Source organism: Amblyomma maculatum, chromosome 11 (genome assembly GCF_055883805.1).
Source record: "Amblyomma maculatum isolate TAMU_Amacu chromosome 11, ASM5588380v1, whole genome shotgun sequence".
Lineage (NCBI taxonomy): Eukaryota > Metazoa > Arthropoda > Arachnida > Ixodida > Ixodidae > Amblyomma > Amblyomma maculatum.
The window spans coordinates 9,604,760-9,624,066 of record NC_139354.1 but is presented as its reverse complement, the minus strand read 5'-3'; the positions used below and the strand labels follow the sequence as shown (position 1 = coordinate 9,624,066).

The 19,307-nt window shown below is 44.7% G+C and overlaps 1 protein-coding gene across 1 annotated transcript; it reads right to left on the bottom strand.

The window, feature by feature from the left end:
• Positions 1-259: 259 nt before the first annotated feature.
• On the bottom strand, positions 260-5,258 carry LOC146172815 (uncharacterized). Its single transcript, XM_084583370.1, has 2 exons — positions 4,206-5,258; positions 260-3,120 (listed from the first exon to the last, which is right to left on the bottom strand). Exon 1 carries the CDS (start codon positions 4,679-4,681, stop codon positions 4,352-4,354), a length of 330 nt encoding a protein of 109 aa, XP_084439496.1. The 5' UTR covers positions 4,682-5,258; the 3' UTR covers positions 260-3,120; positions 4,206-4,351.
• Positions 5,259-19,307: the final 14,049 nt, after the last annotated feature.

Below are 19,307 nucleotides of genomic sequence, written 5' to 3'. Positions count from 1 at the left end.
CGGTGTGAGAGGAAATCGGCAATCCAATCAGCGATTTGAGAGTTATTGAGAATTACTTTTAGTTTGCATAACAATTTAGAGTGAAGGACCGTGTCGAAAGCTTTTGAGAAATCGATGAATATAGCATCGATTTGGTTACCGGCGTCTATGCTGAGAAGAATGTCATGTGCAAATTCGGTTAACTGAGTCACTGTACTAAACCCCTTACGAAACCCGTGTTGAGCTCTGGACAGAAGATTATTTCCTTCAAGAAATTCCATAATGTGTTTATAAATAATGTGCTCTAGGATCTTACATGAATGTGCAGTTAAAGAGATCGGCCTATAGTTAGAAAGCAGTTGTTTGTTGCCGGATTTATAGAGAGGGAGTACAATGGCGAGTTTCCATGAGGAAGGGACAATGCCAGTGGAAAGAGATTTTTGAAATATAATTGAGAGATATCGAGATGACCAGTGGGAATAACGTGCTAGGAAGGTGTTTGGGATACAGTCCGATCCAGCGCATTTTTTTGTGTCAAGGCACAAGATAAGATTTAAAATCCCCGGAGTGCTAACCATGATATCTGAGATAGAATGATCATGATTAGGAAGACTGAAAGGTGGAATCATGTTATTATCACGTGCAAAGACGGAATAAAAGTAGGCATTAAATGCATCAGATATTTGAACAGGGTCAGTCACAATTTCTTCATTAATAACAAATGAGGTGGAGGAAGTGTTTGAGGGTAGAACAGAGCGCCAAAATTTACGAGGGTTATCTCTTAGCAGCCCTTGGAGCTCAACGCGGAAATATAAATCTTTAGCAGAGTGCATTTTAATTCGAAGTTCATTTTTTGCAGCTTGAAATCGAGCAACAACATCAGGGTTATTGTTACGTGCCATGCGTCTCAGCCGGGCTACACGACGTGACATCTGTAAAACATCGCGATTAATCCAAGGAAGAGTAGGATTTCTTTTCTTTGTTTTGACGGGAACAAACTGTTTAATGCACAGTCTAACAATATTTTCGAAATATTCAACAAGGTCATTAACGTCGCCGTCACGGCTGAGCGCGCAGAAGGCGTCGAAGCACTCGGCTAGTTTGTCGATTACGGAGTTGTCGTCTGCGTGATGGAAATCCGGAAATGACGTGAAGGAGTACTGTGGGTTACTAGAGAAACGGGACAGGGTAAGGAGAACTGCTTCATGGTCAGAAATACCATCGACAACCGTACACTGAAACCCGGTGTCTATTAGGTTGGGGCTTAGAAAGATTAAGTCTAGCAATGAATTCAGCCTGGTGGGAAGCGTAACTATTTGAGTGAGTCCAAGAAAGAGTGAGAGATCCATCAACTCTTTTGCTAAAGAAGCGTCACGGCCAGAATAACACATCGATAACCAGTGAATACTAGGCACGTTGAAATCACCCATGAAGATGATGTTTGATATTGAAAGGCTATGTATGAACTGACCAACAGAGTGCAAAACATCAGCAGAGGTTCCGGGGGGTCGGTAAAAAACGCCAATAATAACAGTCTGTTTTTCTAAATAAAGCTTGCACCAAATTGACTCGGTGTTGCATGGAGCAGGAAGTATAGAAAATCTAAGATAAGAACGCAGAAGTAAAGCAACACCACCTCCTTTGCCCTCATGCCTGTCAGCACGGATAGCAAGGTAACCAGGTGGGGTAAATTCAGAGTCATATATGTCAGGGTGAAGCCAGGTTTCAGTGATGCCAATAACGTGAGGGTCATGGGAGGACACAAGCGCGAGAAGATCAGGGAGTTTGTTAGAGAAGCTTCTAGCATTAAGATTTAAGACAACGAGACTTGGTGGCGAGCTAGGTGAACGTCAACGGGGTAACGGAGGAAGCTCGCTAGATTCGGTCGCATCGTGATGGGGGTCCCGTTTCAAGCTACTCAAAGCTTCATCCCATGTGTACCTGAGACCATCAATGAAAGCGTGATTGTACCGAAGCTTCATTTTTGAACCACCGTCACGAAGCGAGGAAGATGCATTCCATATTTTCTTACGAAGGGCACGGACGCTCGCAGAGAAATCCTCAGTGATGTAAAAATCTTCCCCTTTGAGTTTCGATACGTTTTTCATGACAACAATCTTCTCACTGAAGTCGAGGATCCTTAGAATGACAAGTCGTGTACGTCCATCACTGGGTCTGCCGATGCGATGACAACGCTCAATGCGCGGACATTCTATGCGAAGATTTTCAGTAAATATTTTGCGGATTTTGGACAATAAACTGGCGCCATCTTCATCAGGACTCTCATGTAGACCGTGCACAACAAGATTGTTCCGCCTTGACCGGTTTTCTAAGTCTTCATTCTTTACAACCAAGTTGGATATTGTTTTTTTTTAATGAGGTAATGTCCGAACGGAGGTTAGCGCTCAATGACTCAGAGGCTGAAGGAGTTGCAGATGATTCCAGTGATGAAACACGAGCTTCGAGGACATCAAGACGAGCGGAAAAAGTTTTCTTAATATCTGTAATGTGACTAGCGATTCGTTCTTGACCAGCAATCAGTTGCGAGAGCTGAGAAAGGACGTCTGCGACCCCCGGAGTGGAGGACAAGTCAGTATTGGAACGCGTTGCCCGCTTCCCACTAAGATGTTTAGACGAGTTAGCTGAGACTGATCGTTTAGGGGGGCCTGGGTTTTGTTCAACGTCCCCGCTTTGTAGAAGGCGAGAAAAGCAAAATACAGCATTTGAACAGAAGGTAACAAAACTGTGTGGGCAGGAAAACAGCAGCAAACAACGATCATCAGATCGAACGCAGTGAGCGTTCTTTAGGTAACATACCTGCACGAAGAACATGCAACGATTAGGCATCTTGTAAAGGCTGCTGCCGTCCTGCCCACTGAAGCGGTACGCCGGTGCGGTCCGATTTATAGTCCGAGGAAGAGCTGACGTAGACCAAGGGCCGATGGTGACTGGACGGTGTAGACATGCACGTGGGAAGCCGTCAGGTGCCCAGGGGAGCACGCCAGGTATATCACCAACAAGGGTGACATGGCAGTCCGTAGCGAAGCTGATGGTCCCATCCACGAGCCGCAAGCTTGATGGTTGCGCAGGCGCTCTTGAGTCGAAGTCGCAAAAAAGCGAAACAGCAACAGCCGCGAGGATCTGCACGAAGAACATGCAACGATTAGGCATCTTGTAAAGGCTGCTGCCGTCCTGCCCACAGGTTACCGTAGGGGATGGCTGCATAATAATTTCGACCACTGGGGATCGGTGAAGTGCACTGACATTGCACAGCCAATGCAAATGCAAATTCGTTTTAGGAAAAGGAGGTCGCTATATCTGTCGCACTTCTTGGCAGACACCTGAACCGCACACTGACCACGTTGTGTTTCGGCCCCATCGAAACGCGGCCGCAACAGCCGGATTCGCAACCGGGTACTTCACTTCCCTAAAACCAGTCTTGGTCCCCTCGCTGTTCACCCACTGCCAAAGAACATGCACCCAGCCCATCATCAGGCCCGGAGGGAGGCCAGGGCGCGAGTCCTTCACAAGACGCAAGTGCGTAATTCAGACACGGTTTACGTAGACGCCGCAGAGGTCCTCATCTCCAAGCCTATGCGCTCAAAGTTATCTCCCACCGTATTCAACCCACTACCCTTGGCTCATCATATATCCACACCTCTGCAATTCACCATGGCTCTCGCAATCACTTCCTGCACTGCCACACTCATCACCCCTGATTATAAAATCGCGGTTTAAAACTTTGTCAGAGGACAAGTGCATGCTGCTGCTCACGGAGTTCTCGCCTCCAGTTATCAATCACCCCTACTCATTTAATTTGCCTGAGCACCTGCTCATTCGGGCAGCCCTGGTAATGAACACCACGTGTCGAGCATACTTTGACAAGGCGACGGCTGCAGTGAACTCTGGCAGTATTAGAGACGAAGTGCTCACAACAATGGCATAACGCTCCCCTGCCTAGTAGACAGACCCTGCTACCCTCCACTACACCCTTTCCTTTCTACGCCACGCCAAATCACACGGAGACAACTCCAGGCTAGTACCCTTCCATCACCAGCGTTGCTGTCCGTATTTTCCACTTCCTAATGCCAATATGAATGCGTCATCTTCCGGTCCCGAGGGCTACCTCTGAGCACATCATGTTCATGTGTGGAGAATTTCAGCCACCGGCCAACTGGGGCCTCACAGACCACGAAGGCTGCGAGATCATGACCTCCAGCTCTTACCAGGTATCCCAGATGAGGCTGGTGGTGTAATCGCGCCAGGCATCAAAGGATTACCGAGGTGGTTTCGACGCCTGCCTTGGCTCGGTCATGACGTTCTGCCGCTGTTTGAAGGACGGCCATTTCCTCCCGGCTGTTTTTGATGGCGGCTACTCGCTGCCCCTGCCGTCCAGTTGCTCACTTTCGGCATCTTTCTGGTCACGCGGCCGCTTTCCGGGAAGTACACTGGCACCAACGCCCGCTGTTCCCAGAGTAACATCCATTGCGGTTATTTCGGTGCGCTCGATGTTCGATTCGTCGCCGTTCGTAGCATTATTTAACGCAGCTTCCGCTTGTTCGGTGTCTTTTGGGTTGATTGAGGGACTGGCGTTGACACTAGGCTTCCGCGGCACCAGGACTAGAAGATTAGGCTGCAACACTTTCTTGACAGCTGGTCCTTTTCCTGCTTTCGAAGTCTCCTTCGCATCCGCCTCATCCATGTATAGCTCGGACGCTTCATCGCTTTTGCCTGGACTGGTGACGCTGGCGTATGTGCGAGTGCACTGGCTCTTTTCGTGTCCGAATCGCCGACAAGACCTACATCGCGGAATGTGGCACTCGCGCCGAATGTGACCTGTGCCTTGCCAGTGAAGGCAAAGCGGAGCCCTGCCAGGCACTACCACGATAGCCAATTCGCCACTGAAGCTCACCTGATGTGGAATATCGTCGAGCTTGACGCCTGCATTCAGCTTGAGTGCCACAAGTCTCGTGGTTAAGCCCTTGTGAGACACGCTCTATGCTCTCCACCTTTTTCTTGAAACATTTGTCACCTTTCCGAAAGCAGCAAAGGCTAGCCACATGTCTTCGTTTGGTATACTGTGAAGCAACCAGTGCACCTTCAGTTAGCAAAATCGATCACGAGGCACCGCACAGTTTAACTTGCAGGTCTTCAAAGCAAAGAATCCTCTTCATCGAGTCAGAGCCCTTGAAGGTCACGGCCCACACATGATTTTTGCGGTACGCCCTCAGGGCGATTACATCCGGCATGTGCGAAAGCGGTGCAAGCGCATCGCGACAGTCCCGCTCGGTAGCCGGAAGTGGAATCAACTGAGCTACATCATAGCCTCCTATATTTTCCATGTCTGTTAATCGGCACCAAGGTCAATCAATGCCGACCGTCGCACTTTTTGTCAAGGCTGTGAGCGACGCCTCGCGGCGATCGCGGAGAGTAGGTGCGCGGCGACGTGGCCTCCTACACCTAACTCTACTGTAGCAGAAACGGCAGCCATTGCGCTAACCATTCAGCATGGTGAAAGTTCTGGCAGAAACCTGTAAAAAATAGTCACCGACTCATAGACAGCCTCCAGGTTATTCCTTGTAGGACGACTACCTAAACAGGTGCTTAAAATTCTTCACCAGAATGAAAAACCCAACCCTGATCGAAAACATCAGATTACCTGGACGCCAGCTCATGATTGCTTAAGGGAAACGAGGCAGCGGACCGCTTAGCTCGAGGGTACACAAACCGAGCGGCTAATCTCCCTGATCTTATCCCCATTTTCTCTTGTTTACGGCGAAGGACTTCACTCATTACGGCAACAAAGGCGAACCCACCCACCTTCACACCACTAACTATCGGCACAGGAGGCCAGAGACTGGAGGAAACTTCAGACACCTTCTCAAACTTACTCCGCTATAGCTTGATCTTTCCAGGCGAATACGAGGAGTCTTGTCTTTGGTGCCGGGACACTCCGACAACATACAACACTACTTGGGGCAAGGAAAGCATATGAAACTTTTAACTTATTTGGTTTTTGATATTAACCTGAATTAGTACTGTAATCAGCTAGGGTGAAAGATGCACCCTAATATAAATAACTGAGATCATTGGCAAAAATAAAATAAAAAACTCACGCTTTCCTTGGCCTCTCCGACTGTTTGGCTTCTTTCCACATACATACATACATGGATGTGTAGATGATGGGCAAATATCTCGACACAAAAGTGAGGTGGAAAACGAAGTTTTTGCATTTATAAATGTTGCAAGTTTGGAGGCCTGCTGCTTCCACTCAAAGATTTTGTAATCTATTATTTTTTATAAACTAAATCTTCGCAACTTTTACTTTTACAATATTTATTAGAAAATCGTTTTTGTGTTGCAGTTTATTTAGTAAAAAAATCGAAAAGTTTGCTTCAGGTGCGACGCGCTGAAAAAATATCCATTTTCGACCTTACATTCTGGCATGATGGCTTAAGTTGTTTGCGCTAAAACATTTTCCCTTTATTATGCTGGTCACGTTCTCAATTTTACACAAACTTTTGAGCTCTCGATTTCTAGGTGTGCTCTCATCAAGGCATCAGAATCGCCGGAAATTTGGAAACAGCAAAATAGAGGCAACTTTGATTCAATTTAAAAAAAAAAAACGTCATCTTTAATTTCATTAAAATTCCTCTTAAGAATCCTCATTACCTTAGAAATATTACGGATTGAAAAGTGTTGCATTATATTGTTTAAAATTATAAAAATAGATATAAAACCTAGCGCTTCTCTTGAAAATTGCCAATTTTCAGGCCTACATTATAGTGCGACTGAATAATGTGTAGTTACTGAAACTATCTGAAACTGAAACTGCCACTATAGACCAGAAACTATGCGGTTATTATCTGTATAACTTCTACAGAAGACGAACCTGCAGTGGGCGTGGTCGCACTTGTGGTCTATGCACCACCCTCAAATTTCGCACGCGGAATGTCAGCAAATATTATATATTTACACTGAACTCTGTTAGACATTCTAAATACAAGAGCATACATTTCATCACGCAGTAATCAGTGATCATTGAGTAGCCGGGATCGTATTTGCCGGATCGAAAAGAAACCCCTTATATTCCCTGGCGTCATCTTTTGAGGGACACACGAAGCAAGAAGGCATTGTTATGACGTTCACGGCAGATGGCGCCGTTTCAACAAGCATCCACTCCTGTCTCATTTAAAATCTATGGAGGAAGAAAAAAAAAAAAAACAGGTTCTCTTCTCTATGTTAAAAAAGCTATTCTTTCTAACCTCTATGTGTCTCATTATTTTCATTTCGTTTTAAACTTCACAGAACTATTAGCTGATATCCAACGCTAATACTGTGCTATATTGCCCTGGAAAGGGGTAAACAACGCGTGAACTTTATTGTCGTCGTTGCTGATATCTATTCTTATTTTTGGATGGGTAAGAGAGAGAGAGAGAAAACTTTTAATGAGCATAATAATCAGTAAGAATTCGCAGGAGCTGGGTGGTCGGTGCCCCTAGTCCAGGGCTCCGCTGGCAGCAGCTGACTTGCGGACTAGCTGGATAATTCAGGCTTGCTGGTCCAGGTTGTCGCTGGTCAGGGCCGCCTCCCACTGCTCGTGTGTCGGGCATGGCACTAGTAACGTTGGGCCAGGTTTGTCCTGGCATTCCCAAGAGATGTGATAGAGTGTGGGGCTTGCACCGCACCAAGGACAGTAACTCGTGTATTTTGTTGGGCTTATCTTATTTAAAATGTGAAGATTAGGGAATGTGTTTGTTTGTATTTTTCTCCAGTCTATAGGGTAAGAATGCTTGTTCGATGTGTTTTAATAACTATATATAATCCATCAGTGAGATTAATCCGGCATATACATGCCAAGGTTACTTTTCTGCATTGTAAAGAAATGAGATGAAGCGTTAAGGCTAATTTCTTAATTTGTTGTGCGATGGCGATTTCTTTTTAGTTTACGTAGACCTCGTGACATGTCCAGTTCAGTTCAGTTCAGTCGTTCAGTCGTGTCCGACCCTTCGTGACCCTATGGGCCATATCACGCCACGCTTTCCGGTCTCTCACTATCTTCCTAACATCACATAACTTCATTTGCAGCGCCTCGAGGATGCCATCTAACCACCGAGTTCGCTGCCTACCCCTTCTCCGGTGACCCTCAACCTTTACCATGATCAAATCTTTGTCCAGCGACTCCTCTCTTCTCATCAGATGACCAAAGTAGCTCAGCTTTACTTTAGAATTTGACCCTCCAATGAGCAGTAAGGGTTTATGGTCGACAATATCGACTGGCAGTCCCAGGAACTTTCAAGAGTCTCCGCCAGCACCACAATTCAAACACGTTAATTCTTCGGCGGTCAGCATTCTTCACAGTCCAACTCTCGCATCCATACATCACAGCTGGAAAGACCATAGCACGAGCTATACGGATCTTGGTTGGCAGTCTAATGTCTCTGCTCTTTACTAGGCGGTCAAGGCTAGCCATAGCTCTCTTTCCCAGAAGCAGGCGTCTCCTGATTTCATGGCTGCAGTCTCCTTCCGGAGTCCAGTTAGCCGTAGTTTTTTTGTTTCATGTGTATATTTCGAGTACGATGGGATTATCATAGCCTTATGGTCAAAGAAGTAGATACTCCAATGCCACCTGCCATGAGCATGGTGATGATTGTTTAAGGCGGCGAGTCTTAAATTGCACGTGCTTTAGAGAGCGAAAGGGGGGGGGGGGGGGGGTGAAAAGGTCACGTTTGTTCGAGTCTCATCCCACCGTTCCTTATGGAGAAAGCTGTCAATGAACAGATTCTTTGAACTCGACTGTTCATCGGATATCGTGATGGTAAATGACCGGCCGACCGATCAGACTTCCGATGACTTCCATGAGCGAAGGGGAAAGGGACGCCGAGTCGCCATTTACCTTACGAGGCCGCGAGGCGTTACGTGAAGGTTGCAATGGTTCCGATGTTTGTAACTTAAAAAACTGCCAAATGCCTTAGGCGTGCTCGTGAGTTTTTAAGTCTGCGGGGCTTCAGATGGTCAACGCCGCCAACGGACTATTTTTTTTTCGGCGTAGGGGTAATAACGCTCGGGCGTTAAAAATTGCTGGTGATGTTTTACAGCGCGTTTTATTCCGAGTATTGCATGTAAATAGTTTGTGTTAACTGAATTGATGGTTTATTTATTGCACGCATATGTATAGGCTTTGCAAAAATTTTTACAGCCCAACGAGGTTTGGTTCTAAACCGTTAGGGGGGCCCGTGTAGTATCATGAAAGTCAACTTACAGACGGGAAAGGACTAAGAGACATCGACTACTTTCATCTTCAAAGAATTTTAAACACATGCGTTTGCTTATTTGCTTAAGGAGTCAATCAGGCTCGCCAGGACGCAAAGCCTTTGGGCTCTAGCATACCCACGAATTCAGGACGTGCGAAAGTTTCAACAGGACGTTATTTATGAGCTTAATTTTTTTCAAAAATCGCGCTGCAAGAATCAATACAACCGCTGATCCCCCTTCTAGAAATTAGTACTTTTAATTTATTTATAATCAAAACCTCACTTTATCTCCTTTTTTTTTTTTGGTGCAACACGATCAAAAAGAACCAGGAGGCAAAAAGAAACACACAAAACGTGAACAAAGCTGCACTGACAACTCAATGAGCTGCACTGAGTTGTCAGTGCAGCAAAGTCCTCGTTTTATGTGTTTTTTTGTGAGTCCCACTTCTTTTTCATTCTGCTGCTTCAAAAAAACACGAAGCATATAGTTTTGAACTTGAGCCTTTGCTGCTTAAGGTCTGAGCAAACTTTCGAAAGGAAGATTTCGTCACGCATTGAAAGATGAGAACATCCGTACTCGTATGTTCATGAGAGTAGTTTAAATGTTCGGCAGCTGGCCTAGAACTAAAATTGTTATCCATGAAAGCGGGTCGTGAACATCTGACGAAGGGCTTGAATGTCTATATCCAAGCAGCTTCAAACTGAACTGCGAGCTATTACAGGTGCCGGGAAAGAAATTATAGATATTAACGTATTACGTCCCGGCCCCGACTACGAGTGGTTATATCCACCGTTGCAGGGAGGTTAGGACAGGTGAAAGTCGGTGGAAACAAATCATTTCGTTCCTGTCCAAAGCTCGGTTTCTATTGAAATTCTTCACGTGTTACTGCCCCTCACAGGTAATCGGCAGTAACATCTTATGCTATTTCATACAGCTGTAATTTTTATGTTTAATTTTGAAACCCGAATACTTATTACTACTTAGTTCTCGCATTCATGTGAGTGTTAAACAGCATTTGTATATGACGTTATTTTACTCCTGCGTATTACGTCCGCGCTTCCCGGCGCTGCCCGCCTGAAATGATTTTGGCATTCCTGTTTCATTTTATTGTACGATGGACTCGTAGTACACTCTGATGTACAGAGGAAAGTACGCAACTGAGCCTCATGCAGTGTGCAAAACTGACAAAGCGCAAGAAATCAGTTATGATATTACTTTCATTTATCCTCTTCTTTTGTCAGGACATTAAGAAGATATACACTCAGAACAGTAGATATTTTCCGTCTATAAACTGGCCCACTCAGTTCTCATAATCATCATCGCCCAAAACATAATTTGTTAACAAGTTGTTTTTGGGCTCTCACTGACTTAATACACCGATCGAGAGAGCGGAAGAGACTTACATAACGCCGAGCGGCATACCCGGCAACGTGACAATGCCATTTATTTTAGTGAAACCAGTGCAATTATTCCAAAGTGGAAGGTGGCCGGATGTTAGCAGGCCCTTTGGCGTATCCTCTTTGGTGTCTATAGAATTGAGGGGCCGGGAATGGGGCGAAGCCTGACCTATACAATGCAGCAAATTCGCATAATAAGCGATTAATTACTTATTGTCATCCAAGCAAGCAAGGGAGGTACCAGGTTCGACCTCGATGCCGCCGGGTACCCACCGGTTTGCAGTAGATGATGCAAGATTTCCTTTGGCCATGGTGCTCGGCTCTTCTGGGGCGAAATGCTTAAGAAAAAGGAGATATGGACCAAAAACATTGGCTCAAAATGGGCTTTTGACGCGCGAGGCGGACTTATCGTTGTCCCATGGCGGAACGAATCACCGTCCCATCGGCGCTACTGTTTGGGGCCTGTGACTTCTTTCCCAAACTTAGGATATACTGTCTTGTCTTACGAGGACGCACGGACAGACCTTCGCCTGGAAAAACATAACGTGCTGTAGTTCCCAAGCTTGAGATTAGGGACAAAAGAATGCACCCTCTGGCAGCCATCGCAGTTCTGGACTAGTTTCTTTTCATTGTACGTGTATGTTTTACGCTAAGAAAACGCCACTGCCGTCAGTCCCCTGCAGTGTAATCTTTCTTCATGACAGGCACGGTCAAGTGACATTCTTCGCAGACAACAGCCGTGATCTCGTGCTTGCTTCCACCTCGGGTGGCAGGCGAGTGACTGCTGATGGATTGCCGGGGCGTCGCAAGGATGAGGCGGCTTAAGCCATAGCCGCTGCCATAGTCAGACAGGAGCCATTTTGGGGACCTCGAAAGTAGGCCGCGCGACTGTGGCATCCCTTTTTCACTGCTTTTGACCCAAGCAAGAGGGAGGAACGACAACTAAAAAGGGGGCTAAAGCTTTGAAAATGGAATCTCCTCTTGGGTCACAGAGTTAGAAGCCCGCTGAATGAGACTGGCTGGCTTTCTCTCTCACTCCCTTTACGCGGCGAGGATGAGTTGATTTTGTGCATTAAGTGTTGGACAAGAATGCAATGAATTCTTTTTCTTCTACGTTGGGGTGCCCAGAAAAGGAAAACGCAAACAGCGGAGTTTAATATATAAACTCTGGAACGGAAATGACTCGCACCGTTTTTCAGGCCAGACTGCCAGCGGCAGTTGGGCGCAAAGATTGACCAGTGTCCGATCTCTGGCGCGAGCATGTAGTAAAAATCTGTGGCCCACTTTTCGGACCGGCGCATGTCGGTAGGAAGCGGGACTTTTTCCGGAGCGAAGAGACCTCTGTAAATGTGCATATTTTTTCTTGTAAGATAAGAACTTCGTAGCATTATAAACGTATCTACTTCGTCGTTTACACGTCAGTTCAAACTGTAGGCGCGTATACAAATATAAACACTGAGCAGTGTTGTGAAAGCTGAGCCTGGTTATGGTCCCTGGAACCCTAGTCTGGCGTCGTAAGTGTTCGAAGAACACTCGTGCTAAATATGAATTTCGCATCGACAAGGTGCTGATGATGGTGGGCCCAGCATAAACCTAACCTGACTCAAAGAAAACGAGGCAAACGAGCTTCACTTAAGCACATTTAGTCGAAGAACTGAGACGAACTCTAGGACGTTGAGTGCCGTGCGAAACATCAAAGCCTTCGACGAATCCAGAGGAAATTGACAAGTACAAAACAGAAAGCCTCATGATGAACATATTTTGCCTCTGGGAAAACGGAAAGAAACAAAAAACGCGTACGCAGAAAGGAATATGGCACCAGTACAAAATAAAAACGTTAATAACGATGCAAGGCGGCGCTGGTGAAATTAACACCCTGCTCTACTCATCTACTCCAGATTCAAAGGACGCTTTACCGATGCATGTGGTGCGGCTCTGGATGCATCAAATGCCCCGATGATGTATTCTTCGAGCTGATTATACCATATCACGATAACATCGAAAATTTTATTGGGGTGCAGAGCATGTAGACATTAAACATGGCTGTATGCCTGTCCTTAACGTCTAAACATTGAAGATCAAATTGCAGCGCTAGCACAACTCCCTGTAGAAGTGCACGCCCTCGGAGTGCCCTTCATGTAAGACAGCGTCTTCTTTTTCAGTGAAATATGATGGTCGTAATGGTAGCGCCAAACTTCGATTGCGCAACCAGTCTAAAACTGTTCATCGCTAGTCTGCTCGTTGACACGAGGCCGTTTTAGCCTGGACATTTTTTAGAACCCCCGAAAAAACAGATAAACACCATGGTGTGTGCAAATGTCCAAACAAACAAACAAACGATTGGTGGTCCTCATAAGTTTCTAAACCTCAGTGGATTATGCAACCTGCGGCAATGCCGCATGAAAGATGATTGCGCGAAACCAGCTGAGTCTACATTAACTGCTATTCCATAAGCCCTGTGGATTGATGCCTAGCACGTACTCGACGTAAAGTCTATTCAAATGGTTAATGTATAATTAGAAATAATTTTCTTTCAAGCTCTCTGAAAACCATTGCAGAGATGGAGCATATCAATTAGTGTTGACCTTGTGGATATTTTCTACTTCCGCTGACGCTGGCAATGCAGGGGGTTGTCAGTGTTTTGGGGCTGATTTGATCGATTTGATTTGATTAATTTTCTTTCAGATATTCATTGCAGGACATATTTGTAGCAGCATCTGGATCCCTAACGAAAAGCTAGTTGGGATTCATGCAACACAGTTCTTGTGTGTATGCGCAGTCATGCAAAAATTATTGACATAAGCATTTTGCATAAGGCTCAGAACATAAAATGCACATTTTAAATATTTTATCCATTGATTACACTGCTATGTAAGTCATGAAGATATACATACAAAAGCAAAAATACATCAATCGGGACCATCAAAGTCTCTTGGCAAGCCGGCATAAATAAACAACAAAACAGAATACCCGGAAAGAAACGCGTTCTCAATACTGTAGCTCAATATATTTCTTCAACAACAGAGGAAAGCTAACTTTATCGTACTTGGTAGGTTGTTCCAAAGCTTGGTCCCAACAAAAGCTACAGTCTTTCACCGTACACGTTTTTAGAATTCGGGAGATGGAAATTTCGGTTTGCTCCTGAATGGCCTAGTGAATAGAGATGATGCAATGAGTAATGATGAAGCTGTCAGCATCAGTATTGCTTCAATATTATATTACAGCAATGTTTTAAGCGAGAAACTAACTTCTTACACCTCTTAAACGCGTGGTCTGGCCTTCGCCTGTAAGTTAAATTTTGAACTATCCCAGTATAATGGTAAGGTATCGCAGCGCACAATATCATACTCAAATATTGATATCGGGTTATATATATATATATATATATATATATATATATATATATATATATATATATATATATATATATATATATATATATATATATATATATAACCCGAAAATTGTGTACACCGCTGGAATATTCCTGCGCCTGATATATATATATATATATATATATATATATATATAAATCGCAGATTCACAATAAGCCCAAACGCTCAATAAGCATGACTCGTCAGCACGTTAACCCAGGGCCTCGGATAAACGACACTATGAATATTGGCAGGTACTGCTTCCAAGAACTAGTTACGACTTTTAGTCTTTAAGGTATATTCTACCATTTTTACAGAATAAGCTCCAATTTAAACATGATTCCTTTTGTTCCGTTATAGTCTACTGCATCTGAAATCGGTCCTTTTGGTGTGTTATTTTTGCGTGTCTGTGCAGTGTATTGTGTGAAGTGTTTTGTTTATTGATTATGAGATGCTGATCTCTTACTATGTTTTATTAGCTGTTCCTTTGTGAATGGCCATCGAGTATATGTATTGTAATTAGCCATGAGTGCTGACCATTGTATTTGTTACGCAATGTCTGCTTTTTTTTTATGGGTTATCGAATTTTCTTTCCGCTCAACTGCTATAGAAGCAGCATAGGGTTTGGAAGCTTCGTCAAGCTGCTTTTGGGGCTTTTTCCCCATCTCCTGAGCCATACATTTGGCTGAAAAAGAAATCTTGATCTTGTATGCAATCAAATCGCTCAATATTGTTAGATACTGTAGTTTTTTATTCTACACGACGAATGGGCACCGGCAAGTGTTATCTTGACTACTTCGTATTAGGCACGGCTCTGAACTTCCATGAGAGTTTTGGAGCCATTTGTGAGACTAAAAGACAAGCAGGGCGACGTTATAGGCTTTTATGGGATTACAACGAAAAAGTAGGACGCCAGTGCACTAGATATCATAGTACTGTTAGAAGTTAGTAATCCCTCGCTTGAATGTCTGATTTAGATGTACACTGTATTTCAGGTGTTCGAAGTCGTTATTTCGCAATTCTGTCTGTCAAACTAATGAACCTATTCGTACCAAAATATGTGTCCTGGAAATGATAGCTTTGCAGCGGTTTGCGTGTGACACATATATCCCCCTCATTGTGCAAAAATATGAATATTTGTGTCACTGATTCTAGATCGAAAAAAGAGTAATAATGTACAGACCTAAGCTCACAGCATCAACGTTTTTCCCTTGCCGCCAATTATGTATGTACCAAAGTGTGCGGAGTTGTAGAAGGCTACTGACAGTCCGGGAGTGCGGTTCACTGTCTGTCCCTACTCTCTCCCAGAGCAAGAACGTAGGTCCACGTGGATGAGGCAAACATCCAAATGTTTGCTTGCAAGTAAGTGCAAGTGCTTGCGTGGTTTTGCTTTCACGCAGACGTGTGCTGGTAATACAAACCCATTTCATGCTTGTATCGAAACTTGATTGCCCGCAAGGCAGTGATTTTTAGGGTGATTTTACTTATTATGCACTCATCTCGTGATGCATGATGTAACACTGTGATGATGGCAGAGTGGCTTCAATACCTGGGGCTCATGCCAAAGTTTTGGCGGCGCACAATTTTCCATTCAGTGCATGTAAGAAAATGGGAATATTTCTGGGAATGGACTAGAGCATCGTTTCTGATGCTCCATTTTGAGTTTCATCGAGTGATTGTTTCAAGTTCGGGCTGCAGACGAGCCCAAAAAAGAGGACCGTAAATATTTTCATTTGAGAAGGGGGGTAATACAGAATGCTCGCCCTCGAGGCAGGACCAAATGACAAAGGATGGTGGATTATACCTTTGCACACGCGCAAAACATAACATTGCACACTGCGAACGCACTGTACCGCCGCGCATGCGCAGAACGTGATATCGGGCTCCGGCGAATATAATTAGGGGCTTAATTGTCTCAGTGTCTGACTGGTTTTTCCAGAAGAGCTTCCTCAAACCTTAAGAGATTCAGCTCAGGATGCAAAAAAGGCCTACTTTCTTTCTAAGCACCGCGTCTGTTTCACATTAATGTTGATGAGTTATCGGTGCACCGGTTCTTTTTCTTCTGATGACTGTCGTTTTGGGTCCAGAAAAACTAATGGAAGATGGTTATAAGAACAATTCCTTGGAGCCCCGCTGTGATGGTTCACTGGCTAGTGCATTCTACTGCTGAACCCAAGGACGCGACACGCGATTCGAATCACGACCGTGGCGGCCGCTTTTCGATGGATGCGAAACGGAGAAGCGTCCGTGTGCTGTGCGATGCCAGTGCAAGTTGAAGAACCCCGGGTGGTCGAAATTTTCGGAGCCCTTCACTACGATGTCTCTCAAAGCCTGAGTCCCGTTGGGTCCCCATTAAACTCTATAAAACAAAAAAATAATTCTTAAGTATCACAAGAGGGACGAACTGCCATGGCATAACCGTCACTCCTGAAAAAGACCGAGATCCCCATGTAAATTTTCACGGTGCTTTAAGGGAGTGTCTGTTGCTATTGCAGCCGGACTCTTCGCATAAAGGATTACTCTTTGGCTTCCGTGCCTTCCTATACTGCGATTGGTCGATAGAACCTATGTGACGCGTCGAATAGCTTCACGTGGTTTTTGCCTTGTTTTAGAAAATTGATGCAACTTCAGCGCCTGCGTAGCGCACGGCTTTGTCGAAATCAAATCTGTTGCACTTGGGACTGCACGGGTGTTTGTTCAATGAGCGGAATAAAATATACAATTGTGAATTGACAAATCCATGAGGAAAACAAAAAAGAAAAAAACGACCAGTACTTCGTGGTTTTATAATTTCCAAATATATTTTCCTCAGATGCACCAAGAATATTACAAAGGAACCAAACTGCAGTGGGCGACATGGTCGTCATTTCATTATACTTATAGAGTCTTTAGAGTATACCTCCTACTAATGGCTTCATACGGTTTTTAGAATTGGGAATTTATTTTAATCCCAGCCACGTGTGCTGGGCCTTTGAGCCTCGAGCCAACAAATCACTTCTTCCTTTTGACTCAGCACACTCATAGTTAGTTAAGCGCAGTATCATCAATTCATGTTTTGACAATTCATTCAAAAAATCCTGCAACCACAAACTGGAAAACAGCTTTTTAACCCAGACACGCCGATTACTACAGGCTGGATACCCGCTAATCCTCATATCCTCAGTGGCTGAGGCCTTATTGAAGGTAAAAGAAAAAAGAATCAGAGATAAGGGCAAGATCGCGGTCAACCCCTAGGTGCACGGAATTTCCCACAACTTAAGAAAAATAGGAAAAAGAGTAGGAATAGACGTTTTATTTTCAGCTCCGGATCGCTTGTTAAGCCTCTGCAAGCGCGTTAACCAGATGGGTCATAAGCACACACGATTCACCGTTAATCATCGTGACCAGTTTCTCAGGGCGTTGTATATTCCATCCCCTTGTCTTGCGGCCATGCATACGTATAGGCCGAACCGGCAGATGCCTCAACAAGAGATTGTCTGAGCACAATTACAATGTTACGCAACGTATCTCGGGCCATCTGGGCATTCATTGCCGAGATTGCAAATGCACCCCTCAGTTGGGCAACACGAGCGTGATAAGCAGGTGCGGTGACAAGGCCATGCGAGAGATTATTGAAGCCTTAAACATTGCGCATCTTAAACAGCATTGTGTCAGCACCCCCTGCATAGCCCTAATAGATAAATAATTGCAGTTCTTATCGGGAGCTGTATGATCTGTGTTTTCCTGTATGTTTTCTGGTGGCGATGACTGTTTCTAATTAGGTTGCTGTTGTATCCCTTGATGCTACTGTATATTTACCGACGTGTATGAAATAAACCTTCAGTTGCAAGTCAGCGCTGTGTGTGCCTCGTCCTCCTCTTTTTGTCTGTGTGTAACTGGCGCTGTTCCCCCTTGCGATGAACAAACTAGCCCGCAACGATTTGTACGTATAGGTGTCACCCAGGCCATTATCATGAATAAGAAATAGGAAAGAGAATTCTGCTCTTGTTCTACGGTCACATGATGTCGCATGTGGCGCTGTTTCTCGCACACTTTCTCATTTTAATGATATTCTTTCACGGAAATCGTGAAACATGTTCAAGTCAGTCAAGTGCTTTTAACGTGTGATGATAGTACCCCCGGCAAGAAAAAAAAAAAAAACTGCCCATCATGTAAGCGGCGTCGGCCGTTTGAAGATCCGCTACCTCCGAACATCACGAGCTTACCATTGGCTGGTGGCCGGTGACAATGCTCTGTACTGCTTGGCTGGCAGGCTTTGTGATGACACGAGATTAGATGGCATGGCCGAGTTAAAAACAACTGCCAGCTTGTACAGGTTTTATTTTTTTTTTTATGCGGAAGGGTGAAACGGGAATCCAATCAACAGGTTCCTATGCACCAATAGTCAGACACCACGCAGGTACGTTCTTACGGCTCGGGGCTAAATTGATGTCCGGCGGTTTTTCACATGATGTGGTATGGGTGGCGCAAGACGTTGTCGCTGTGCACCAATGCAGTGATTGTGCCACAATTCAAAACTGGTCCAAAAACGACAATTTATGTCTCTGCCCTTTCTAGGCGATCACACAGGTATGCAGCATGCTGTACAAAACTAACACCCGCATTTAATTTTGCAGAAATAAATGTTGCTGATCGTCTGTGGATTTTTTGCTTCATGCGCCCAATTTCTCTTGCGTTTTTTGTATTTCTGTATTTTAAATGCAGTAATTCAGAAAGAAAGCCTATTCCTTGTTTTACCAGAAAACCGTGCCTTCTAAAGCAACTGTACCGCCTTCAGTCTTACTGGTCAACTAAATTCGTTCAGTATATTAAGTTCGATGTGAATCATAACTTTCCGCGCCGCTATCCGCGGGATTGCCGTATATTAAGCACTGTTTTATTTTCTTCGGATTGAACACGCAGCTACGCTCACATGTATTATTTAAAATAAAACGAAACTAAACTTATCTCACGTGAATTATTAAAATAAAATTTTGAAAATCCATTCGACAGAACAGCTTTCGAGTAGATTTTTAGTGAGGTCACTTTTAATTCACGGGCGCGTATACCACCCCCTTGATCATGCTCACTGACCAAATGACAAAAGGTTAAAACTTAGCCAGGTCACTGCGTTTCGTTAGCCCGTTACGGGCTTTTGCAGAGCCCGTAACAGCCGCTGCACAGCGGGCGTTGTGCCGACATTTGGCCCGGTTGCTTTCTCGCCTCCAAAGCGGAGCGCATAAGGTCAAGCGAAAACTGCGTAGGCGTTCTGCAAGCTTCTCGGTGGCAACGGTGACTTATACCCGCCCGCATCTGTCAGATG